Below are 27,304 nucleotides of genomic sequence, written 5' to 3' on the forward strand. Positions count from 1 at the left end.
AGTAATATCTGAAGAATTAATGGCTGAGAAATTCTCAGAATTGATGAAAGATACCAATCTACAGATTCAGAAAATCTAACAAATCCCAATCAGGAAAATAAAAAGAAACACAAAGTAAGATACCATAGCAAAATTCAAGAATAGCAAAGATAAAAATAATCTAAAAAGATTTAAATAGGGACTTCCCTGGTGGTGCAGTGGTTAAGAATCTGACTGACAATGCAGGCGACACAGGTTCAAGCCCTGGCCCAGGAAGATCTCACATGCCACGGAGCAACTAAGGCCTTGTGCCACAACTACTGAGCCTGCGCTATAAAGCCTGTGAGCCACAACTACTGAAACCAGCACACCTAGAGCCCATGCTCTGCAACGAGAGAAGCCACCGCAATAAGCCCACGCACCACAATGAAAAGCAGACCCTGCTCACTGCAACTAGAGAGAGCCCGCGCACAGCAACAAAGACCCAACACAGCCAAAAATTAGTTAATTAATTAATTAAAAAATAAATAAATAAAAAGACTTAAACAAAATAAGTAGGCCATGGGAATGTGATGTACAGCAGAGTGACTACAGTTAATAATACTGTATTGTGGCCTTCCCTGGTGGTACAGTGGTTAAGAATCCACCTGCCAATGCAGGGGACATGGGTTCGAGCCCTGGTCCGGGAAGATCCCACATGCCACAGAGCAACTAAGCCCACACGCCACAACTACTGAGCCTGCGCTCTAGAGCCTGCGTGCCACAACTACTGAAGCCCGCGTGCCTAGAGCCTGTGCTCCACAATAAGAGAAGCCACCACAATGAGAAGCCCATGCACTGCAACAGAGTAGCCCCCGCTCGCCACAACTAGAGAAAGCCCACGTGAAGCAACAAAGACCCAACGCAGCCAAAAATAAATAAATAAATAAATACTGTATTATACAATTTAAAGTTGCTAAGAGCATAGATCTTAAAAGTTCTCATCACAAGAAAAAAACATATAACTATAACTAAACATATAACTATTGTGGTGTGATCATTTTGCAATATATACATATATCAATCAAATCTTTATGTTGTATACCTGAAACTAATATACTGTTATATAATGTTACATGTCAATTATATTTTGAAAAAAGACTTAAAATTTCTCAACACCTGTACTCTTATAATTTGAAAAGGATACTGTCAAAAACATAAGTTAAAATTCCTTTGGAAATTTATTATTTCAATAATAGATGGAAATTTATTTTCTTGAATTACTCAATACTATTTCAAATATGAGTTCATCTAAATAAAAAGAAAACAGATTTTTATACCATAAGAATTATTTCTGTAATTTAAAAAATATATTGAAAATAAACAAAAAGAGAAAAAGAAAGATGAGATACATGCTCTGATCTACCCACACTAATGATTTCTAGTTCTCTAGTCAAGCCTTGGTATTTCAGGGCCATGTGTCTTCTCCCAGGCCTTTCCATCTACCTGGCATGCCCACCCTGGCTGGTTTGCCCTGCACACCTACCATTATTCCTTCAACACCCAATGAGAGGTCTCCTTCTCTGAGCAGAGGTATCAGACCCTCCTCTGGGCCACCCCTAGTCCTGTTACTGGATTTATCTCTCTGAGCTTCAGTGAAGTGTGTAGACATCGATCTGTGCTCCTGGGCTGTGAGCTCCTCTTCATTCCAGGAGTTGACTTGTAGGTACAGGGTAAACCTCTAGAATTGAATAAATTTGGTTTACCTCATCACTGGTGAGTTTCTTTGCTTTGAGTAATCTTTGAGCCTTATCTTCTTCTGATCCCTCATCACTGTCTGATGAATAGATTCTGGCTCGTTCCTCTGAAAGCAAAGGAAGAAGATTTGTAAGTGACTGTCAAAGACAATGGTCCATTCATTCCCGGATTTTTCTTCTGATGAATATCTTTAGTTCCTTTGTACATTTTTTCCAGAGAAAACAAATAATTAAAATTTTTTAAAACTTAAAGGTAAATGTGGGCTTCCCTGGTGGTGCAGTGGTTAGGAATCTGCCTGCCGGTTCAGGGGACGCAGGTTCGAGCCCTGGTCCAGGAAGATCCCACATGCCACACAGCAACGGAGCCTGTGCACCACAACTACTGAGCCTGCGCTCTAGAGCCGAGAGCCACAACTACTGAGCCTATGTGCCACAACTACTGAAGCCCATGCACCTAGAGCCCGTGCTCCGCAACAAGAGAGGCCACCACAATGAGAAGCCTGCGCACTGCAACGAAGCATAGCCCCCGCTCGCCGCAACTAGAGAAAGCCCACGCACAGCAAGACCCAATGCAGCCAAAGATAAATAAATAAAAATAAATTTATTTTTTTAAAAAAAGTAAATGTAAGTTTAGATATGTTGAAATGAAGCACTTATCCTCTCAAATACAAGAATGGTTTATCTGACCACTTTTTTTTTGGTATCTGACCACTTTTAAATATTAAAAAGGCTTGTGCAAGCTGATTAAAGAGACAGATACCACTATTTCCAAATAAGTTTTTAAAGTCTGAGTCATTCTTTTATCAGGGTAACAGTTAATTCCAAAATAAGCTTTAAAGATAAAAGCAAGAGGTGGGGGCTTCCCTGGTGGCTCAGTGGTTGAGAGTCAACCTGCCGATGCAGGGGACACGGGCTCGTGCTCCTGTCCGGGAAGATCCCACATGCCGCGGAGCGGCTGGGCCCGTGAGCCATGGCCACTGGGCCTGCGCATCCGGAGCCTGTGCTCCGCAACAGGAGAGGCCACAACAGTGAGAGGCCCGTGTACCGCAAAAACAACAACAAAAAAAAGCAAGAGGTGGTTTCCTGGTCCTGTAAAGACGGTTTGTTGCCAAGTGGACATTTCAAAGTGAGATGGAGATGAGTAACAGCCTGTACTGATGCCCAAGCCCAGGTGAAGCACAGGTAGAATAAGAACAGCTGATGTTAGACCAACCCCCTCACCTCAGAACCCAATGCTCTCCCCTTCTCCCCACTCCCTGTCTATCTGACTATTGGACAGAACTGATCGCTAATGAACTTCTCCATTAGGTTTTTAATCACTGGGAAACTGAATATTATATAACTCTCCCCTAAAAAATTCTCAATTTTTTTGTTTTTATTTAGTGTATATGTGATTTATTTCCACAGTTAATATTTTCTGTGGGAAATCTGCACTAACAAAAAAATAAAAATAAAAGGTCTCTGTACTATAGTCACAAAATAAATAAAATGCAGTTGCTGTGAAAAAGGAGAAGGGAGTTTCACAGGATGGTCAGAGAAAGGGAAAATTCGGTGTTCTTATAATTTATCATTCTAACAGGGCAAAACCAGGAACATGGTCACCCAAGGTATACCTTACATTGTACAGTAATTCCCAAATCTCTATCAAAGCTAACCTGGGGGGGATTAGATCCTCATTTTACACATGGGGAACTCAGTATTCAGAGACATGGAGTCACTTGCCTGAAGCCGATGAGTGGTAAGAACAATGACAATAGTTTGGCGTAACATTTATTTAGTACTTGTTATATGCCAAGGGCTGGATGAAGTACTTTATATGTATTATGTCATTCGATTCTCAAAACAACCTCATCATGGTATAAATACTATTACCAATAGGTTGTTCTTTTCTTGATAAGGGTAACAGAAAAGAGGTACTGTAACTTTCCAAAAGTCATCTAACTAAAAAGTAAGAGAGTTGGGAACTCCTTGGTGGTCCAGTGGTTAGGACTCCGTGCTTTCACTGCTGAGGGTGTGGGTTTAACCCCTGGTTGGGGAACTAAGATCCCGCATGTCGTGTAGTGCGGCCAAAAACAAAACAAAACAAAAAGTGGCAGAGCTGAGTCCAGCCCAGGTCTTCCATCTTCAGGTTCAGTTTGCTTTTCTAAGCATGACGTCTTGCTGCAGGCTGTGGGGAAACTTCTGGAGACAGACACGTCAGAAGTCAGATCGCCCTGGTTCAAGAATTGTCCACGTACCAACTATGTGTCTTTGGGCAAGCCACTCAACCTCTCAAAGTCTCCATTTCCTCAGTAAGAACAAGACAAAAATGGACCTTGAGGCATTATGCTAAGTGAAATAAGTCACACAGAGAAAGACGAACACTGCGTGATCTCACTTGTATGAAGGATGTAAAAAAAGGAAAACAAAAAACCAAGCTCATAGATACAGAAAACAGATTAGTAGTTGCCTGAGGTGTGGTGTGGAGGGTGGAGGAAAGGGTGAAGGGAGTCAAATGGTAGAGCTCCAGTTAGAAGATAAATCAGTCATGGGCATGAAATGTACAGTGTGGTGACTAAAGGTAATAACACTGTACTGCATATTTAAAAGTTGCTGAGAGCAGACTTTAAAAGTTCCCATCACAAGAAAAAAAATTCCGTAACTATCTTTGGTGGCAGAAATTAACTAGACTTATTATGGTGATCATTTCACAATATATACAGATACCGAATCATTAGGTTGTACAACTGAAACTAATATAATTAGTTTAGTAATCAATTTTTTTAAAAAAGAACAAGACAATAGTAGTAACTGGGTCTTAACATTGTTATGAGGATCCAACAGGATGCATGTTTGAGTATTTGCCTGGGATTTAGTATGTGCTGAATAAATGTTAACCATTATAAATTATTGGTACTTGTGAGAGAAGGGAATATGCAATGGAGAACTCTGAAAGAAAACACAGGTACTCGCTGAAAAACTGAACTTCCTGATTCTTAAAAACTGAACTTCTTGATTCTTAACTAGTAATTTAAAAAGTTGAGAGAAGTTCCAAATATAATCGGCAGACTTTCAAATCAGAAAGCAGAAGCTCAAGGGATGAGTCTGAAAGCGAGAGAGCACAGGCAGCTTCTGCCCTTCCAGGCTGACCTGAAAGGATTCCACAATGAGGCTTTAGCTCTTTAGACCTCAAAATGTCTCACTCATTAACACTGGTTCCTTAAAAATAAAATGTCCAGTGACTGAGCATTCAGAGTATGCTCAATGCAAAGATAAATTCCTGGACCCTGACATGATGACATTTAATTTCTGCCCAAACTCACCTCGAATGCCCCCTTTGTACCGGTTTTTAATGGCAGCCAAGCTGATGGACTCCTCACCTTCCTCCTCCTCATCATATCGATCAGGTTCTAGGTAGCTAGCACTCAGCCCCCGCTGGTGCTGTTTCTCTCTCATGCGGCGCTGCTGAGATTCCCTACGAATAGAAGCCCTCAAACGTTCTTCTTCTTTCTGTAAAAAGCAAATAAATTACTGAACTTTAAAACAAAAAATGAACTCACTTATTGCCCCCTTGAAACTACTTTACTGTAAAGAACACATAAATGCCTCGCCCAGGATAACACCAGTTCCTATGTCCTCAGGGTACAGTTCTCTCCATTTTACACCTCTGTTACCACACATGGTCATCATCTTGTTCAGTTCAAAGGCGTGAAGACAACACAGGGTGAAGAGGCAAAGGCTCCCTCCCTCACACCAACCGCCCCATCAGAACTGGCACCAGCACAGCCTTGGGAGATGCAGCGTCCCCTGTGCTGCCAGGCAGAGCCCAGAGTGCGGCGACCAGCCTGAGGAACCTCGTTCATGTCCAGTGGACGCCTGAGGGAGGTGGATTCTCTTCACCGCTGAGACAGACACCTGACTTGCCCAGGCTCCACCAAACTACCACGGTGCCCACATATTCCAGTTTGGGGCCCTCAACCCAGAGAGCTCCCCACAGCTCCTGATGGCAGGATGGGGAGGTTCTGGTGGGAAGGGTCCCTGAGCCCCAAAGCAGAGCCTTCATTCCCTTCCATCTGCCTGGCTTCCACACACTGGGGTTCACTAGGCGGGGCCAGGGCATGAGAAGTCAGGGATATTCTGGCGTTTCTTTGATTCCTCATTTAATTGCTTTATTACTGCATACAACTCTAATTCTGTTGCTGGACATTGTTTCATTAAATAGTATATGGTTGTGCTGAGTATAGAGTAAAAATCACTGTCAGTAGAATAGGGATTAAGAACAAACTAGCTGATTCCTTGTGCATTTCCATGCAAGCTGGGGATGTGAAGGAGGGCTTGGGGCATCTCTCAATGTGGTCCTGGAGTCTTCAAGGTCCCTCCAGCTCCCCTACCTTCAGGAGAAAAGGGGGGAAACTTCTTGTCTATTTATATTCTACCTAGACCAAATCTCTCGAGCATTTCCACTGATTTTTGACATGGACTCTAAACCAGACATAGATGATTTAATCATCCTTGAAATTATCTGTGAAAGTTCAGATTCTTTCAGTCATCTGTTTGCCAAACTCTCAGGACCAAGTGGGAGAGAATCCAAGCCAGGGTTTGTTTTAGGACTATCACCATATTACCCATTTGCCAAATGCTTAGGAAATGAAACCAGCTCCATGTTCATGCCAGCTGGAAGGATAAATAGTGGGTCAATAGGAGATGATGAACAACATTTTAGGAAATGCTATTCTTAATATTCCAAAATTCCAGGATAAACCTCAGCCAACATACCTTAATCATCTCTGTGCGCTGGCATTCAGGATCACGACCAGCCATTGGTAAGATTCTAATCTTCTGTGTCTTTGAACATCTATCTGCAAGTGACAGGGTCATCTTTCTATGTGTGGCACTGTCTGTAGAGTGAGGTCTGCAGGAAATGAACAAAAATACCTCATTGTTTAGCAAATACATTTGTGAGCCAGTCATATCAACATCAAAGGAGGCCAGTGACCATTTCCTATTCTCTAGAAAAAAATAGGCAGGGACACAAAACAATATACTAGATGGGGATTCTGAACTTTCTTCATTCTGTAGCTTACTAAAACATTCTTATCTCACAAGTAAAGTGAAATACGGAAAGCTGGAGTAAAAAAGGTTTGCACAGCACAATTACCCTCTAGAAGCAGTAAATGGATGGGCTTAAGCAGCATTTACTGAATACTAAGTGCCAAGCACTGTACTTTTGTGTTTTACATATTACATGACTTCATTGTCACAGCTCCTCTATGAGATAATTATTACATTTTATATATTAGGAAACTGAGGCAAGGAAAGGTTGAGAAAGTTACACAAGGTCATGCAAGTGGAAATGGGACTCAGATACAGGTCTATCTGATTCCAAAACCTATAATCTTGACCATTACAATTTTCAAAACTGTAAGTCATAACCAAGAATATTGTGCCCTCTCCAAAGATAAGCATTACCCAAGGAGGATGGTCTGCTTAGAATCAAGAAAAGAAAAACAGAAATGTTTCACTGTAGTGCCTATGCTGCCTAGACAAGGGGGATACTCTCGCTAGCTGACCTGAGTATGCTGGGCTGCTTGGGGGACACATCCTTGGAGAGGTAACGGATGCAGCAGCCTAAAGAACAAGATGACCTCAGCCTTCACACCCACCAACTCACTGCCTTTCCTCTGATTGCATGCACACTAACAACCTCTAATTATCGCACTGACCTGCAAGTATTCTTAGGCCTCCTGGCAGTTATATCACTGGAATTAATAAACTGACATTCTGGTTTACATAACAGTCTCTAGGAAGTTTAGGTAGCATGACCTGGTTTCCTGTGAAACAGCAACTTGACAATATAGCCTTTGAACCTTCAGAACTGAGAACCAGATCTTGGTCTTTGGGGAACTATACTGCAAGGTTATGCCAATCAGGAGTCAGGCACTTTGAACACCTATATTTCACTGCTTTTATTGTAACAAATAGCACATTGATGAGAGTAATTACCTGAATGTGAGTTTGGTTTTAAAGACGGCTTGTCCCTGTAGACCGGTACCTTGTCTTATAAAAAGGTGGTTGTGATCGCCCTGCAGTGGAGCCTTGTAAACATCAAACACCTCATTGCCTAAATGCAGAGACATGCTGAAAAGAAGGAACACTTCACATGTAAGTCAGAAAGCTTTCACTCTATCATTTTACTTCACTTAAAATGTGATTCAGCTGCTGCTTTCTCTCTTTACACACAATTCAGAAGGAAGGAAAGAATAAAGAAGGCATGATGTGGAAAACGACCTACACAGAAGTAAAACACTCTGTATGTTTATGCTTAGAAGTAAAACATGCTGTGACATTCACTCAGCCTCTACCACCTTCCCAGTGAAGGGCAGTTTTACTAAAGCGTCAATTTGTAAGGAGGGAGGGAAGTTGGTCTAACTTTTCCAGACTACTATGCTGGAGCCAAAGAGGACAGTCCCATTTCCGGCCTATTTTTAATGTCTTCCACCAGCCTGTATGACCCTCAACTGCCTATTTATATTTCTCTCAGGTTTTCTTTGCAATGCCGGGGACTAAACAGTGGAAAGTCTTTAATAAGAGGTGTACCCCAAATAAGCTCATATTCCAAAGCTTGATCCCTCCCAGCCACATTCTGGGCATTTCCATACTCTTCAGGCATTTGTGCTCACCTTCCATCGGACCACTTGACTATCCGAGCATTGCTTTCTTTAATTTCATTTCCTTCTTCGTCTCGGCGTATCCTCCACCTTATAGTATTTTCTACCTGTTTTAAAACACAAGTGCCTCAGAACACTGTAGCTTGTGCTTCTTCTCTCCTCAAGAGACACAAAATCACAGAATAAACGTGCATAGATAGTGACAGAAAAACAGACACTGAAACCCTCTTGTTTTAATCACCTAGAGATGCTGGATAAAATAACAGGAAAGAAAGTATGCTTAAGTGAATTTCTGAGCTCCCAGTTCTAGAACCAGAGACAGAGCTCAGTGCCAGAGCATCTGAGCAGATGCTAAATCTGTGGTAAACTCCAGAAGTTTTAAGACTCAGTAAGAGCTAGGAGGACAAGAAATAAGGCTTGAGGCCATATGAAATTGCAATTTAGGATTGAGACTCCCTGTATAAACAGGTTCTCTCACAGAGCTAAAACTTCAATAAATGTGGGACTAAAAAACTCTGCCAACTGGCCTAGGGAAGCTCCCCACACATGGGTAAGGAAAAAAAAAAGCACATTATGAAAATAAAAACCCCAGGTTTGAGCAGGTTTAGACTCTAACTTTATCTTAACTTTATGGGGTGGGTGGGGGTAGGAGGTGGTTTGGGGCTGGGGAGAGGGAGCACCAGGCAGATGTGGAAAATATTCAAGGGCTTCCTAAAATGAAAACCACTGTTACTGAAATTGAAAACTCAATGGGGGCTTCCCTTGTGGCACAGTGGTTGAGAATTCGCCTGCTAATGCAGGGGACATGGGTTCGATCCCTGGTCCAGGAAGATCCCACATGCTACGGAGCAACAAAGCCCACGCACCAAAACTACTGAGCATGTACTCTACAGCGCGTGAGCCACAACTACTGAGCCCGTGTGCCACAACTACTGAAGCCCATGTGCCCTAGTGCCCGTGCTCCTCAACAAGAGAAGCTACCGCAATAAGAAGCCTGTGTACTGCATCAAAGAGTAGCTCCCGCTCTCTGCAACTAGAGAAAGCCCGCATGCAGCAATGAAGACTCAATGCAGCCAAAAATAAAATAAATTAATTAATTAATTTTAAAAAACAAAACAAAACTCAATGGGACTTCCAGGAAAATACAGCACACTATGTGGAAATAAATCCACATAGTTTATCCCTGCTGCATCCTGGAAACACAATAAAATGACAGTAAAGAATTAAAAAAGGATAAAATCACGAGGATAAAGAAAATGTGAATTAAGATGGCATCAAAGAGAAGCCAACATTTTGAAAACCGATAGATCTAAGCCCAAGCTTCCCTCTGCCTCTGCCCTCACCACCGACCCTAACAGCAGCTGCTCCCACTCCCAGCTAGATTTTCTGGATCTCCTCTGTTAACTGCAACTGCCTTTACAACTGAGTCCTAATGTTTTCCCTCCAGTTTCCCCCTTTACTTCTTTATTCCTCACTATATAAACAAACAACTATGAAGCTGGCTGATTAAAAGCTTGATAATATTCATGAATTAAATATGATGTCAAATCTGAGATTTGTTTCCAAATAGTCTGGGTAAGGTGGGGTGGGGAATACAGAAGAAACAAGATGTCCAACCTGACAACCACTGAAATGAGAGATGGGTACATGAGATTTTACTATAATGTTCTCATTATATCTGTATATGTTTAAAATTTTCCTGAATAAAGGAAACAAAACGAAATGATCTGTCACAATTCCTGCCTTCCCTCTCATACAAAATAGGTTAGCCACATATAAGTATGAAGACACATATGGGCCATTATTAACTGAGAAGCCACTTTGAAAAATGCTTCCTATTATATAAGGTGATTCAAATAATGATGCTATGAAAGGATAAAACACTCCTAGGTCTTACCCTACTGGGAAGAAAGACACATCCAAGTACTTCTAAAACGAGAGGACCTCATAAAGGTACATAAACTGTACCTGGTTCTTTGCTCATTAAAGAGTTAATTATACCACCAACTGACTCTTCAAAAATGGTCAGCCTAGGGCTTCCCTGGTGGTGCAGTCGTTGAGAGTCCACCTGCCAACGCAGGGAACACAGGTTCATGCCCTGGTCTGGGAAGATCCCACATGCCGTGGAGAGGCTGGGCCCATGACCCATGGCCACTGAGCCTGTGCGTCTGGAGCCTATGCTCTAGCCTAGTCCCTAGAACGTCACTCAAGAAACCAAGGGTCCACGGTTATTTTCCATCACACACCAAGGTTTTGAAAACCAGCCTGGAGAGACTGGTTCCAGATGGCGGAGTAGAACGATGTATGCTCACTCCCTCTTGCAAGAGCACCAGAATCACAACTAACTGCTGAACAATCATCGACAGGAAGACACTGGAAGTCACCAAAATAGATACCCCACATCCAAAGACAAAGGAGAAACCACAGTGAGAAGGGAGGAGGCGTGCAATCACAATAAAATCAAATCCCATAACTGCTGGGTGGTTGACTCACAAACTGCAGAACAATTATACCACAGAAGTCCACCCACCGGAGTGAAGGTTCTGAGCCCCACGTCAGACTTACCAACCTGGGGGTCTGAAAACAGGAGGAGGAATTCCCAGATAATCAGACTTTGAAGGCTAGCAGGATTTGATTGCAGGACTTCAACAGGACTGGGGGAAACAAAGACTCCACTCTTGGGGGGCACACAGAAAGCAGTGTGCACACTGGGACCCAGGGGAAGGAGCAGTGACCCCACAGGAGACTGAACCAGACCTATCTGCTAGCGTTGGAGGGTCTCCTGCAGAGGCAGGGAGCGCTGTGGCTCACCGCCGGGACAAGGGCACTGTCAGCAGAAGTTCTGGGAAGTACTCCTTGGTGTGTGCCCTCCTGGGGTCTGCCATTAACCCCACCAAAGAGCCCGGGTAGGCCCCAGTGTTGGTTCACCTCAGGACAAACAACCAACAGGGAGGGAACTCAGCCCCACTCATCATCAGACAAGCAGACTAAAGTTTTATTGAGCTCTGCCTGTGAGTGCAACACCCAGCTCTACCCACCACCAGTCCCTCCCATCAGGAAGCTTGCACAAATCTCTTAGACAGCCTCATCCACCAGAGGGCAGACAGCAGAAGCAAGAAGAACTACAATCCTGCAGCCTGTGGAACGAAAACCACATTCACAGAAAGATAGACAAAATGAAAAGGCAGAGGACTATGTTCCTGATGAAGGAACAAGAAAGAACCCCAGAAAAACAACTAAATGAAGTGGAGATAGGCAACCTTCCAGAAGAATTCAGGATAATGATAGTAAAGATGATCCAGGACCTCGGAAAAAGAATGGAGGAAAAGATCGAGAAGATGCAAGAAATGTTTAATGAAGACCTAGAAGAATTAAAGAACAAACAAATAGAGATGAACAATACAATAATTGAAATGAAAAATACACTAGAAGGAATCAGTAGCAGAATAACTGAGGCAGAAGAATGGATAAATGACCTGGAAGACAGGATGGTGGAATTCACTGCCATGGAACAGAATAAAGAAAAAAGAATGAAAAGAAATGAAGACTGCCTAAGAGATCTCTGGGACAACATTAAACCCACCAACATTCACCTTATAGGGGTCCCAGAAGGAGAAGAGAGAGAAAGGACCTGAGAAAATATTTGAAGAGATTATAGCTGAAAACTTCCCTAACATGGGAAAGGAAATAGCCATCCAAGTCCAGGAAGTGCAGAGTCCCAGGCAGGATAAACCCAAGGAGAAACACACCGAGACGCATAGTAATCAAACTGACAAAAATTAAAGACAAAGAAAAATTATTAAAAGCAACAAAGTTAAAATGACAAGTAACATACAAGGGAACTCCCATAAGGTTAACAGCTGATTTCTCAGCAGAAACTCTGCAAGCCAGAAGGAAGTGGCATGATATATTTAAAGTGATGAAAGGGAAGAAACTACAACCAAGATTACTCTATCCGGCAAGGATCTCGTTCAGATTCAACAGAGAAATCAAAAGCATTACAGACAAGCAAAAGCTAAGAGAATTCAGCACCATCAAACCAGCTCTACAACAAATGCTAAAGGAACTTCTCAAAGAGGGAAAAACAAGAGAAGAAAAGGACCTAAAAGAACTAACCCAAAACAATTAAGAAAATGGTAAAAGGAACATACATATCGATAATTACCTTAATTGTGAATGGATTAAATGCTCCAACCAAAAGACACAGGTTTGCTGAATGGATACACAAACAAGACCCATATATATGCTGTCTACAAGAGACCCACTTCAGACCCAGGGACACATACAGACTGAAAGTGAGGGGATGGAAAAAGATATTCCATGCAAATGGAAATCAAGAGAAAGCTGGAGGAGCAATACTCATATCAGATAAAATAGACTTTAAAATAAAGAATGTTTCAAGAGACAAGGAAGGACACTACGTAATGATCAAGGGATCAATCCAAGAAGAAGATATAACAATTATAAATATATATGCACCCAACATAGGAGCACCTCAATACATAAGGCAACTGCTAACAGCTATAAAAGAGGAAATTGACAGTAACACAATAACAGTGGGGGACTTTAACACCTCACTTACACCAATGGGCAGATCATCCAAACAGAAAATTGATAAGGAAACACAAGCTTTAAATGACACAACAGACCAGATAGATTTAATTGATATTTATAGGACATTCCATCTAAAAACAACAGATTACACTTTCTTCTCAAGTGTATGTGGAACATTCTCCAGGAGAGATCACATCTTGGGTCGCAAATCAAGCTTCGGTAAATTTAAGAAAACTGAAATCATATAAAGCATCTTTTCTGACCACAACGCTATGAGGTTAGAAATCAATTACAGGGGAAAAAAACGTAAAAAACACAAACACATGGAGGCTAAACAATACATTACTAAATAACCAAAAGATCACTGAAGAAATCAAAGAGGAAATCAAAAAATACCTAGACACAAATGACAACAAAAACACAACAATCCAAAATCTATGGGATTCAGCAAAAACAGTTCTAAGAGGAAAGTTTATAGCAATTCAATCCTACCTCAAGAAACAAGAAAACTCTCAAATAAACAATCTAATCTTACACCTAAAGGAACGAGAGAAAGAAGAATAAACAAAACCCAAAGTTAGCAGAAGGAAAGAAATCATAAAGATCACATCAGAAATAAATGAAAAAGAAATGAAGGAAATGATAGCAAAGATCAATAAAACTAAAAGCTGGTTCTTTGAAAAGATAAACAAAATTGAGAAACCATTAGCCAGACCCATCAAGAAAAAAGGGAAGGGCTTCCCTGGTGGCACAGTGGTTGCGAGTCCGCCTGCCGATGCAGGGGACACGGGTTCGTGCCCCGGTCCGGGAGGATCCCACATGCCGTGGCGCGGCTGGGCCCGTGAGCCATGGCCGCTGAGCCTGCGCGTTCGGAGCCTGTGCTCCACAACGGGAGAGGCCACAACAGTAAGAGGCCCATGTACCACACAAAAAAAAAAAGAAAAAAGGGAAAAGACTCAAATCAATAGAATTAGAAATGAAAAAGGAGAAGTAACAACTGACACTGCAGAAATACAAAGGATCATGAGAGATTACTACAAGCAACTATACGCCAATAAAATGGACAACCTGGAAAAAAAGGACAAATTCTTAGAAAGGTATAACCTTCCAAGACTGAACCAGGAAGAAATAGAAAATATGAACAGACCAATCACAAGCACTGAAATTGAAACTGTGATTAAAAATCTTCCAACAAATCAAAGTCCAGGACCAGATGGCTTCACAGGTGAATTCTATCAAACATTTAGAGAGGGGCTAACACCCATCCTTCTCAAACTCTTCCAAAAAATTGCAGAGGAAGGAACACTCCCAAACTCATTCTACAAGGCCACCAACCCTGATACCAAAAGCAGACAAAGATACTACAAAAAAAGAAAATTACAGACCAATATCACTGATGAATATAGATGCAAAAATCCTGAACAAAATAATACTAAACAGAATCCAACAACACATTAAAAGGCTCATACACCATGATCAAGTGGGATTTATCCCAGGGATGCAAGGATTCTTCAATATACGCAAATCAACCAACGTGATATACCATATTCACAAATTGAAGAAGAAAAACCATATGATCATCTCAATAGATGCAGAAAAAGCTTTTGACAAAATTAAACATCCATTTATGCTAAAAACTGTTCAGAAAGTGGGCACATAGGGAACCTACCGCAATATAATAAATGCCATGTATGACAAACCCACAGCAAACATCATTCTCAATGGTGAAAAACTGAAAGCATTTCCTCTAAGATCAGGAACAAGACAAGGATGTCCACTCTTGCCACTATTATTCAATATAGTTTTGGTAGCCATGGCAATCAGAGAAGAAAAAGAAATAAAAGGAATACAAATTGGAAAAGAAGTAAAACTGTCACCGTTTGCAGATGACATGATACTATACACAGAGAATCCTAAAGATGCCACCAGAAAACTACTAGAGCTAATCAATGAATTTGGAAAAGTTGCAGGATACAAAATTAATGCACAGAAATCTCTTGCATCCCTATACGCTAACAATGAAAGATCTGAAAGAGAAATTAAGGAAACAATTCCATTCACCACTGCAACATAAAGAATAAAATACCTAGGAATGAACCTACCTAAGGAGGTAAAAGACCTGTACTCAGAAAACTATAAGACACTGACGGAAGAAATCAAAGATGACACAAACAGATGAAGAAGATATACCATGTTCTTGGATTGGAAGAATCAATACTGTGAAAATGACTATACTACCCAAAGCAATCTACAGATTGAATGCAATCCCTATCAAATTACCAGTGGCATTTTTTACAGAACTAGAACAAAAAACATTAAAATTTGTATGGAGACACAAAACACCCTGAATAGCCAAAGCAATCTTGAGGGGAAAGAAACGGAACTGGAGGAATCGGACTCCCTGACTTCACACTATACTACAAAGCTACAGTAATCAAGACAAAATGGTACTGGCTCAAAAACAGAAATATAGATCAGTGGAACAGGATAGAAAGCCCAGAGATAAACCCACATACCTATGGTCAACTAAGCTATGACAAAGGAGGCAAGGATATAGAGTGGAGAAAAGACAGTCTCTTCAATGAGTGGTGCTGGAGAAACTGGAGAGCTACATGTAAAAAGGATGAAGTTAGAACACTCCCTAACACCATACACAAAAATAAACTCAAAATGGATTCGAGATCTAAATGTAAGATCAGACACTATAAAACTCTTAGAGAAAAACATAGGCAGATCATTCTATGACATAAATCACAGCAAGATCCTTTTTGACCCACCTCCTAGAGAAATGGAAATAAAAACAAAAATAAACAAATGGGACCTAATGAAACTTAAAAGCTTTTGCACAGCAAAGGAAACTATAAAAAAGATGAAAAGACAACACTCAGAATGGGAGAAAATATTTTCAAATGAATCAATGGACAAAGGATTAATCTCCAAAATATATAAACAGCTCAATATTAAAAAAACAAACAACCTAATCAAAAAAATGGGCAGAAGACCTAAATAGACCTTTCTCTAAAGAAGACATACAGATGGCCAAGAGGCACATGAAAAGCTGCTCAACATCACTGATTATTAGGGAAATGCAAATCAAAACTACAGTGAGGTGTCACCTCACACTGGTTAGAATGGGCATCATCAGAAAATCTACAAACAACAAATGCTGGACAGGGTGTGGAGAAAAGGGAACTCTCTTGCACTGTTGGTGGGAATGTAAATTGAGTTCAACTGGTTCCTGTTTTTTGTTTTTTAATTAATTAATTTATCTATCTATTTTTGGCTGCATTGGGTCTCCGTTGCTGCACACGGGCTTTCTCTAGCACGGCAAGCTGGGGCTACTCTTCATTGCAGTGCGCGGGCTTCTCACTGCGGTGGCTTCTCTTGGTACAGAGCACGGGCTCTAGGTGTGTGGGCTTCAGTAGTTGTGGCATGTGGGCTCAGTAGTTGTGGCTCAAGGGCTCTAAAGCGTAGGCTCAGTAGTTGTGGCGCACAGGCTTAGTTGCTCCACGTCATGTGGGATCCTCCCGGACCAGGGATCAAACCCATTTCCCCTGCATTCTCAGGCAGATTCTTAATCACTGTGCCACCAGGGAAGTCCCAACTGCTCCTTGTTCTTTGCTACAACTCAGCTCTAAAGCATCTGCTTAAACTTGCATCCTCCTTGATTAAAGGAAGATTAGAGGCCATCCTTGGATAGAGGTAACCAGATAGTACAAGGTATCAAAGAGAAGCATTAGGAATTTAGTACAATAAAAATCTCTTCTAATAGTGAACAAGAACAATCGGAAGAATACAAAGACAGCCATATTGGTAAAGTGTTAGGTACTAGAGATAAATTCTCCTTTTGTATCTGATTTGTTTATCCATAGATCAAAGAGCCTGAAGAAATTCCCCTTGCAGGAAGTTAGAACTTAACCCACAGTACGTATGGAGGTAGTTGTTCTAAACATCAAACCCCAGTACAACTTATTCTGAAGGAAGTAGATAATAATTTTTTTAAAGCATCAAAAAGTTTAACACTGAGAAAAGTAACAGAAAAGTGACACCTTTTACAGAGAAAAAGCTACGTACTTTCTTTCTAAAAATATTCTGAAAAGGTAGATAATTTGTTGATAAAACAAGAAACATAAAAAATCATTTTCAAAAGCTCAAGTCTCAAGTTAATATTCCCAGGTTTTACTTTATAAAAGAAAAAAAAAGCACAGAATAGTACCTTTAATTTTAATCTGGTTCTACCTTCTTCATCCAGCATTTCCTCATCTTCAAATTCATCTTCATAATATTGAGGATCAAAAGGTCTACAAATTGTTTTTAAAATAAACTATTAATCACATTTTGTAAGAAATATCATTACTGTTATATAATGCAACTCTAAAAAAATCACAATAATTAAAAATCATAATGGTCAACTATAAGGAAGCATTCAAATTACTACTGTACCTTCTTGAAATTTGGTGTTAATACATACTGCTTGAAATAAAGTGCAAGCAAGGCTAAATATTCAAACTATTCTTTATTCTTATATGTCTTCCAAAGAGTAGACCACACATACTCTAGCTTTCCACATCATTTTGCTTAGGGAAAAAATTTTAAATTGCACAAGAGCTTGCATGTTACTTAGTGAATAATACCCATCAACACTGTTTAACCGTCCAAAGCCATTAGTTTTTCTAGATCCACAATGACTGCTACAGTAGACATTTGCAGTTTCTCTAGCAAACTTCACCACTCTCAATTCCAGGTTTTTCAGGGAGCCATTAGTCAGAAACAACCAAAGACTTGTGGTGTCTGTTAATTCATAAGAAATACCAGATTGCTAAAAACAATTACAAGCATTAAAAGTCTCCTTTACCAATAGTCCATACTTTTTCTATCACAGTATATACTTGATTTATTTTTTCAGAGCTCCATAACCAGTTTTCCATTTTGTGATTAGTCAACTCATACAAAATAAGAAAAATATCAACATTCTACATACTTCTATCCAACATTAAAAAACACTATTAACTGATCCCCTTACCTGGGCTCTACACTGAGAAAGTTGGGCAGCTTAACAAAATACAAGTCATTCCCTAAATCAGTGTTTACTTTGGGTATTTCTACTTCTATTCTGGTCTCAGGAATTGGCTCCTCCTCCTGTTGATCCTGAGGCAATCCATTTTCATCCTAGTAAAAGAGTCACAGAATTTTAGATCTTGATGGGACCTTAGAGGTGGTCTAGCTCAACTTCCACACTTTAATTGCTTAGGCAGATAAGAAGTATAATGAGACATGACTTTAGGGCTAACATCCATCCCTACCAACCAACTCCCCAAAAACCTCATGCAAAACAAGATCTGTTTGAAGGCATCAATATAAGAAAATATCTCTTTTGTGATAAATCTACCTTCTACATATTCACCGATAGAAGTGTGAAATTAATTGGCACTTCAATATGAAGTCACTCTATCAATTAAAATCAGAGAAGATTATCAACAAAACACAAAAAACATTTAAACCAATGGTTCTCAATTCACAAGTCCTTGCAGTCTAGTCTCTTAAGGTATGGTGCCAACCTCATGCTGGGCAGTTCTTTCTTTCTTTCTTTTTCTTATCCATTTTTTCCCAGTGATAACATCTTGCAAAACTATAGTGCAATATCACAACCAGGAGACTGACCCTGATACAGGCAGACACAGGACATTTTCATCACCACAAAGATTCATGCTGCCCTTTTACAGCCACATCCACTTCCCTCTTGCCCTCATCCCTCCTCAATCTCCATTAATCTCTTCTCCATTTCTACAATTCTGTCATTTCAAGAATGTTATATAAGTGAATTCATACAGTATGTAACCTTTTGGGACTGGCTTTTTCTCACTCAGCATAATTCCCTGGAACTTCATCCAAGTTGCTACGTATATCAATAGTTAAATCCTTTTCGTTGCTCAGTAGTATTCCGTGGATGGATGTGCCATGGCAGTTATTTCTAATCCTCCTTATAACCAAGTGTTCCCTAATTAACTGAGAATGTCATCTGTTTGTTGTATTTTCATACTGCAATTCATTTATCGACTTCCTCTTCCCAGCAGAGAAGACAGACTTAATACCCTCCTCCAATTCTCACTGGTAATTCTACTTACAACAGGCTGTCCTGGAGTGGGTGGTTTATCTTCCCCATCACTCCCTGAAGATATATCATCTGCACCTCCAAAGAGATCCATGGTTCCACTATTATCTTCCATATAGGAGAAAAAAATGCTCAGTATTAATATCTATAACAATGATTCTTCAAAGCTATCACTTCAACATATTCCCAACGTTTCTAGACCAAGCACCCAGAAACCACTCAAACACAACTCTGAGCCTGGCTCTCAAAGATCTTACGAGAATGTCTGTGGAGAGGGAAGGGGGCAAATCCAGTGAAGGGCAAAGCTGCACAGGAGGCACTCCTTTCTCCCTTCACTTATTGCATCCTTGTTCTTCCACTTTCCTTTATTCCCCAGAAGCCCAAAAATATCCTCCTACAATCTAGATACTCAAATTTGGGGCTTAAGCACTCTACACAGGCCTATTCTCTATAGAGTCCCTCAAGTTTTAAAATTACAGGTCCATGTCTACCCAGGTCCCCCTCCTCTCAAGCAGAACTTCACCCAGGTATAGGCAAAACAACAACATCAACAACCATCTGTAATAAATCAATAAATCAAGGTGGGGTAGTAGAGGAGGTGATAGGAAGATAGGAGGGCAGTCAAAAAGAAGACTGCTTGAAATTGGGGTTATAAAAGAGTTATGATTATTGGTAATGACACGATCTAGGATGAAACCATGGGAGTGAGTTACTGAGACAAGGTGAAGGACAGATCACTGAAAAAGAAGAGGCAACAAAAAAAAAAAAAAAAAAAAAAAGAAGAGGCAACCTATTAGAATGGCCAAAATTCAGAACCCTGACAACACCAAATGTGTTGTAAATGTGGAGCAACAAGAACTCTCATTCACTGATGGTGGGAATGCAAAATGGTACACTCACTTTGGAGGACAGTCTGGCAGTTTCTTACCAAACTAAACATACTCTTACCACATGCCCCAGAAATTGTGCTCCTTGGTATCTGCCCAAAGGATTTGCAAATTTAAATCCACACGAAAACTTGCAAACGAATGTTTACAGCAGCTTTACTCATAACTGCCAAAACTCAGAAGCAACCAAGATGTCCTTCAGTAGGTGAATGGATAAACTGGTACATCCAGACAACGGAATACAGGAACACCTCGGAGACATCTTGGGTTTGGTTCCAGACCACCACAATAAAGTGAATATTGCAATAAAGTAAGTCACATGAAATTTTTGGTTTCCCAAGGCATATAAAAGTTATATTTACACTATGCAGTAGTCTATTAGGTGTGCAAATGCATTATGTCTAAAAAAATTGTACATATCTTAATTTTAAAATACTTTAAATTTTAAAATTATTTAAAAATTGTGAAATATTTTAATGCTAACCATCATCTGAGCCTTCAGTGAATCATAATCTTTTTGCTGGTGGAGGGTTTGAAATATCACAAGAATTATCAAAACGTGACACAGAGGTATGACATAAACAAAAGCTGTTAGAAAAATGGCACCAACAGACTTGCTCAATGCACAGTTATCACAAACCTTCAATTTGCAAAGGACACAGTATCTGAGACGCACAATAAACCGAAGTGCAATATTACAAGGTATGCCTACATTACTCAGTGCTAAAAAGAAATGAGCTGTAAAACCATGAACGACATGGAGCACACTTAAATACATATTACTAAGTGAAAGAAGCCAATCTAAAAAGGCTACTTACTATATGATTCCAACTATGACATTCTGGAAAAGGCAAAACTATGGAGACAGTACAAAGATCATTGGTTGCCAGAGGTTAGGCAGGAGGGAGGGATGAACAGGCAGAGCACAGAGAATTTTAGGACAGTGAAACTATTCTGTACGACATGAAGATGGTGGATCCATGTCATCATACATTTTTCCAAACCCATAGAATGTACAATACCAAGAAGTAAATCGTAATGTAAACTATGGGTTTGGGGTGATTACAATATGTCATTGTAGGTTCATCAATTGTAACAAATGTACCATTCTGGTGGAGGACGTTGATAGTGGGGCAAGCTATGCATGAGTGGGGGCAGGGCATATATGAGAAATCTCTACCTTGCTCTCAGTTTTACTGCAAACCTTAAACTGCTCTAAAAAAAATTTTTTTTTTTTTAAAAACAGGAGGAAGGAGGAAGGTCACAAGTATTGAAAAGTTCATCTATATGATAAAATCACCAAAACTACAACTCCATCCAGCAACACTCTCACGTCCCCACTTGATTATTTTCTTCTTAGGTCTTATCACCATCTAACATTTCATTTACTTATTGTGTTATTATTCTCCCTACCTTACACTGACCCCACCAGAATATGGGTTCTACAAGGGAGAAGTCTTTACCTGTTTTGATTATTGCTACATTCTGAGTGCACAGAATAGTACTAGTACAAAGCAGATTCTCAATAAATAACTGTAAACAGATAAAATCATTAATATATCTAATTCTCACAACAACGCTGTTAGGTGGTTAGCATCACCTCCCTCTTACAGATCAGAAAATTTAAGTGTAGTAAGTAATTAATTTGACCAAAATCATATAGTTGGAAAGTGCAAAGAACCACAAAGATTCTAACTTGGATCATCTGATTCCAAAGTCCATGTACATAGATGTAAAGATCTTTAAGTAAACCCCAGAGCTTGTTCTGTCCAGCTCTCTCCTTTTCTCTCTAGTTGACTCTAAATGTTTCCTTTAGTTATACTGTTACTTGTGATAATTTATATAAGCTATTTAACATTAATGCCTAATTACCATTCAGCACAAAATGGTTGTGCATATCAAACTTATGTTTGCTGTAACTTTTATACTAACATCTTATCTTTACTGTATAGTAATTAGCCATTTGAAATGTAGTCACATGAAGAGGTGAACAGGTAGATCTTTTAACCTTACAACAAACCCACCTCACCTAACACTGGGTTTTTATAAACTCTTCATCTAAACCAGAGCTTGGGGACTTCCCTGGTGGCACAGTGGTTAAGAATCCGCCTGCCAGTGCAGGGGACACAGGTTTAATCCCTGGTCCAGGAAGATCCCACATGCCAAAGAGCAACTAAGCCCATGCGCCACAACTACTGAGCCTGTGCTCTAGAGCCTGAGAGCCACAACTACTGAAGCCCGCGCACCTAGAGCCCGTGCTCTGCAACAAGAGAAGCCACTGCAATGAAAAGCCCGCACACTGCAATAAAGAGTAGCCCCCGCTCGCCACAACTAGAGAAAGCCTGCCCACAGCAACAAAGACCCAATGCAGCCCAAAATGAATTAATTAATTTAAATAAATAAACCATAGCTTGAAGAATATGGTTCTTCATCTGATATTAACCTATTAAGAACTTAAGAACAAGCTAACAGGCTTCCCTGGTGGCGCAGTGCTTAAGAATGCACCTGCCAATGCAGGGGACACGGGTTCGAGCCCTGGTCCAGGAAGAACACACATACCGCGGAGTAACTAAGCCCATGTGCCACAACTACTAAGCCTGTGCTCTAGAGCCTGTGAGCCACAACTACTGAGCCCGCATGCCACAACTACTGAAGCCTGTGTGCCTAGAGCCTGTGCTCTGCAACAAGAGGAGCCACCACAATGAAAAGCCCGCACACCGCAACGAAGAGTAGCCCCCGCTCACTGCAACCAGAGAAAGCCTGCACGCAGCAACGAAGACCCAACACAGCCAAAAATAAATAAATTTATTAAAAAAAAAAAAAAAAAAAGAACAAGCTAACAAGCTGCGCTGGAACTGTCATTATTCAAACCAAAGAATGGACATTGCCATCTCCACCTCAACCAGAGCCTCAGCCCCTAATAGCAGATTCACTCTGACTATAAATGAAGCAGGTTCTTCATCTAATTAAGTGCAAGCAATTTCTCATATCTGTACAACTTGCCTGTGTACACTAAATGTATCCACACTCTCTTCTGTGGGTCTTGCAGTCTGGGGCCAGTGCCCAGGGTTGGGAATGCATTACAGCTAAATGCAGAGAGAGGGATGGAAATACAGATATATAAAAGAAGTAATTGGAGTACCTTTTGGTACCTCAGTGTCACTATCTGCTTCTGAATCAGATGCAATTGCATTCTTGCGTTTCATTCGTAAAACTTCATCTTCACTATCACTGCCTCTTGCAGATTCTGTAAGAGGAGAATCAGAAGATCTGCATAATCACAGTCATATCATTACTTAGAATTTTGTGTTTTAAAAGCAACATTAGGAAAATAAATAAATAAATAAAAGCAACATTAGGGATAAACAAACTGTGGTACACCCATACAATGGAAAACTACTCAGTAATAAGTAAGAATGAACTACTGATACATGTAACGATTTGGGTAAGTCTCAAATGCATTACACTAAGTGAAAGAAAAAAGGTTACATACTGTATGATTCCATTTATATGATGACATTCTCAAAAAGACAAAACTACAGTGACAGAACAGAACAGTAGTTGTCAAGGGTCACAGGTGGGGAAGTATATAACTACAGAAGGTATAGAATGAGGGAGTTTCCTAGGGTGACAGAACTATTCTGTATCTTGACTGTGGTGGTGGTTACACAAATCTATACATGCACTGACACTAACAGAACTGTACATACACACACAAAAATCAACTTACTATAGTAAATTTTAAAATAAAATTAATAAAAGGAACACTGGTTTCTGTAAGCAGAAAAACTTGGGAGAATGCAAAAAGCAGTACTGAAACTTATAATTAAATTTATATACCACTCATTACAGAAGAAAAAAAAAGAGGTAAAAATATTGCAATGGAAGAGACAAATATATCTGGATGATACAATTATTTACCTAATTGTAAACTTCAAACATGAACCACTATAATAAAGAAGATGTGGCACATACATACAATGGAATATTACTCAACCATACAAAGAAACGAAATTGAGTTATTTGTAGTGAGGTGGATGGACCTAGATTCTGTCATACAGAGTGAAACAAGTCAGAAAGAGAAAAACAAATACTGTATGCTAACACATATATATGGAATCTAAAAAAAAAAAAAAATGGTCATGAAGAACCTAGGGGCAGGATAGGAATAAAGATGCAGACCTACTAGAGAATGGACTTGAGGACACGGGGAGGGGGAAGGGTAAGCTGGGACAAAGTGAGAGAGTGGCATGGACAGATATACACTACCAAATGTAAACCCGATAGCTACTGGAAAGCAGCCACATAGCACAGGGAGATCAGCTCAGTGCTTTGTGACCACCTAGGGGGGTGGGATAGGGAGGGTGGGAGGGAGGGAGACACAAGAGGGAGGAGATATGGGGATATATGTATATGTATAGCTGATTCACTTTGTCATAAAGCAGAAACTAACACATCTTTGTAAAGCAATTATACTCCAATAAAGATGTTAAAAAAAAAAAAAAGAACCATTGTAGAACTAGTTAAGAATTAAGCAGAATGACCAGCTACAAGATTCCTACTATGACCCTAGTTTTATATTAGCCTGCTAGTATTTGGGAAGTAGTGCATGAGCCTTAATGATTTTGGTAACAGTACAAATAACTCTACCCAGAACTAGTTACTGAGTACTTACTGCAGTCCTGTAGTCTATATAGACCTATATCCATCTCTGGAAATTTTCTGATCTCCTCTCCTAAATAATGCTAAAATGTGGTGTTGAATGCTATCCTGAGGTATGTATTACAGGGGAAAAGACCCCCTCACTCCATACTGCAGCTCTTAAGAAGACAGGATCAATATGTAATTATAATCAATCACTTATAAAAATGAAGCAATCCAGATATTACTTACTTCAGGAAGACTTCCAACCTAATCAAAGTGACTTTTATATAACACAAAAAAAGAAGATGGCTAATTGTTTTAATATTCTATATGAGAACGTGTTAACTTCAGGAAAACAGTGTAAATGACTATTATAAAACAGGGTCCAGAAGCCAAAGTTCAGCTCTGTGTTTCCTGCTGTCTTTAGGGAATGAATGTTCTGATCCAAGCACATCTCCCCAGGATGAGGACGCATATGTCAAGCTATCATAGCTCACTGAGATCATCCAGCTGTGTTTTCACTTTCTGAATATTATGCTCCCCAGGTCACCTCCTGATTGTTATAATATGGCATCCAATGTAGATTTTCCCCCAAAGGAAAGGATACAATTATAAGAGAAATAATTGATGCTCTTGAAACAAACAATTTTGCAATTCAATTTTTATAGTTTCCTGTGAATTTGATTAGTTTGAGTAAACTCCTTGGAGCCTGATTACCTCTGGAGGATGAAATTTTGGATCTCAAATAAACTGAGCTGGAACCTGGTGTTCACACCTCATTATAGCTACCCTATGGGGGAGTTTCAATGGTATTGGGTTTTTTCGCCCAAGCAAATCTATTCTCACCTGAGGCATGTTCTTAGTTACCCACAAAAATGGAACTAACTATTTGATATCTAGCTACTTTAGCACTATACATCTTTCTCTGACTTTCCTCTTTAAATTTTTTTCTTCCTGATCTATCATATATTAAATGGAAGGGGAATAGAGAGAAATAATACATGGAATAGGAAAATGTTTAAAAGCAAAATGTATAGAGTTAGAAAAGGCTAAAATGGAGGGACAGAAGAGAAAAAACAGGGTACTAAAAGTAGGAATGTGAAAAGAATAAATGAGCCCCTGCTGTACCTGAATGCTTCTACTAAACCATTATGGTTCTCATAAATGTATTACCTGACTTATGGTCTTGTTCCTCTTCATCATCTGAATGCCTGTGTTCTTCATCCGAGGCCTGTGGCCTTTCATCATCAGAATTTTGCATTTTCTCCTCATCAGACCTCTGTGGCCGCTCTTCATCATCAGAATTCTGTTTCTCGTCATCATTATCAGAAGCTGCTGGCCGTTCATCATCAGAATTAGCCTTCTCCTCCTCAGACAGTTGTTGTCTCTCATCATCTGAAAGCTGAGGCCTCTCCTCATCATCTGTGTTCTGCATTTTCTCATCATCATCAGAATTCTGCAGTTTATCTTCATCAGATCCTTGTGCCCTCTCCTCATCATCAGAATTTTGTATCTTTTCATCATCTGACTGGTCACTTTTATCTTCTCTGCACCATTTTTCATCATCTGAATGTGCTTTTTCAGAACCTTCCGCTTCTGAGTGATGGCTCCCTCCATCTGATCTATGACCTTCATCGTCATCGTCATTGTGGGCTTCTGACCCACTGTGCTGATCTACATCTGAGGGATCATTGTCTTCATGGTCAGAACGCTCAGAAGCTTCTGATCTATTGTCTGATCCTTCAGAGTGATTATCACTCCCACTATGATGAGAAGCTCCCTCATCCTCACTGTCATCTCCAAACAGTTCCTTATTACTTGGTTTTCCTGAGTCATCTCTTTCATCTTGATCACTTTCACTTCCAGAGGCATTACTGCCAGAAGCAACATTCTCTTGATCAGAATCTGAGCCTGATCCAGAATCAGAATCTATGGGATCATATAAACACAGAGTGATGTAAGCAAAAAAAGCAGAATGAGGAACATCAAAAGTACATCCCAACATAAAAGCAATGAAAAAACTTGTCAAAAGCTGTTAGCATCTATTTTCTCAGACTCTGGAAACTAACTAAAAGTTGCAGCAACCAGGGGAATGCTTAACAAGAAAAAAAAGCTGAGTCTCAGTAAGAAAAAAGGGATGTTTTAACATACCCCCCCACCCCCAACCCACCCCTTGGTCAAGGTTACCTTGAAGATAATAGCCCAAATTTCTGGTGCATGTACCACTAATGGAGGAAGCAGAAGGCACCTCATTTGCAAAGAATCATGGTTGTTAGTTTTGACCTGTCTGGTGGATCACTGAAAGGACTGGCTCAAAGGGCTTGACTTTATCTCACCTAACTTGGAACTCTCTTGTTGCTAAGGAAGCTACCTGAGAGTGTTGGTCAAAAACATTTACAGGCAAATGTATTAGTTGCCTCTGTCTGGGATAATGGAAAGCAGTTGAGGCAAACAACAGACTAACTAAAAAGCTTGGGAGAAAAGGCTGAGGAATGACAAAATATAAGGGCTTTTAAAAGCTTCCACAATAGGGCTTCCCTGGTGGCACAGTGGTTGAGAGTCCGCCTGCCGATGCAGGGGATGCAGGTTCGTGCCCCAGTCCGGGAAGATCCGACATGCTGCGGAGCAGCTGGGCCCGTGAGCCATGGCCGCTGAGCCTGTGCGTCCAGAGCCTGTGCTCTGCAACGGGAGAGGCCACGACAGTTAGAGGCCCGCGTACCGCAAAAAAAAAAAAAAAAAAAAAAA

General features: G+C 40.3%; 1 protein-coding gene across 3 annotated transcripts in view; it reads right to left on the reverse strand.

The window, feature by feature from the left end:
• The window catches only part of LEO1 (LEO1 component of Paf1/RNA polymerase II complex), a 48,185-nt gene that overhangs the window by 8,108 nt on the left and 12,773 nt on the right, over positions 1-27,304 (reverse strand). Inside the window, exons 2-11 of one of the 3 annotated variants that reach the window (XM_007468718.1) lie at positions 25,733-26,488; positions 23,058-23,162; positions 19,042-19,136; positions 17,940-18,085; positions 17,133-17,217; positions 8,375-8,469; positions 7,698-7,832; positions 6,471-6,606; positions 5,018-5,204; positions 1,725-1,822 (exon numbers count right to left, since the gene is read on the reverse strand). In XM_007468718.1, coding sequence (XP_007468780.1) covers positions 1,725-1,822; positions 5,018-5,204; positions 6,471-6,606; positions 7,698-7,832; positions 8,375-8,469; positions 17,133-17,217; positions 17,940-18,085; positions 19,042-19,136; positions 23,058-23,162; positions 25,733-26,488 — 1,838 coding nt within the window. The remainder of the gene's footprint in view (positions 1-1,724; positions 1,823-5,017; positions 5,205-6,470; positions 6,607-7,697; positions 7,833-8,374; positions 8,470-17,132; positions 17,218-17,939; positions 18,086-19,041; positions 19,137-23,057; positions 23,163-25,732; positions 26,489-27,304) is intronic. The other 2 variants (XM_007468720.1, XM_007468719.1) reach the window with 2 other exon arrangements.

The sequence above is a fragment of the Lipotes vexillifer genome, unplaced genomic scaffold (genome assembly GCF_000442215.2).
Source record: "Lipotes vexillifer unplaced genomic scaffold, Lipotes_vexillifer_v1.1 scaffold268, whole genome shotgun sequence".
Classification (NCBI taxonomy): domain Eukaryota; kingdom Metazoa; phylum Chordata; class Mammalia; order Artiodactyla; family Lipotidae; genus Lipotes; species Lipotes vexillifer.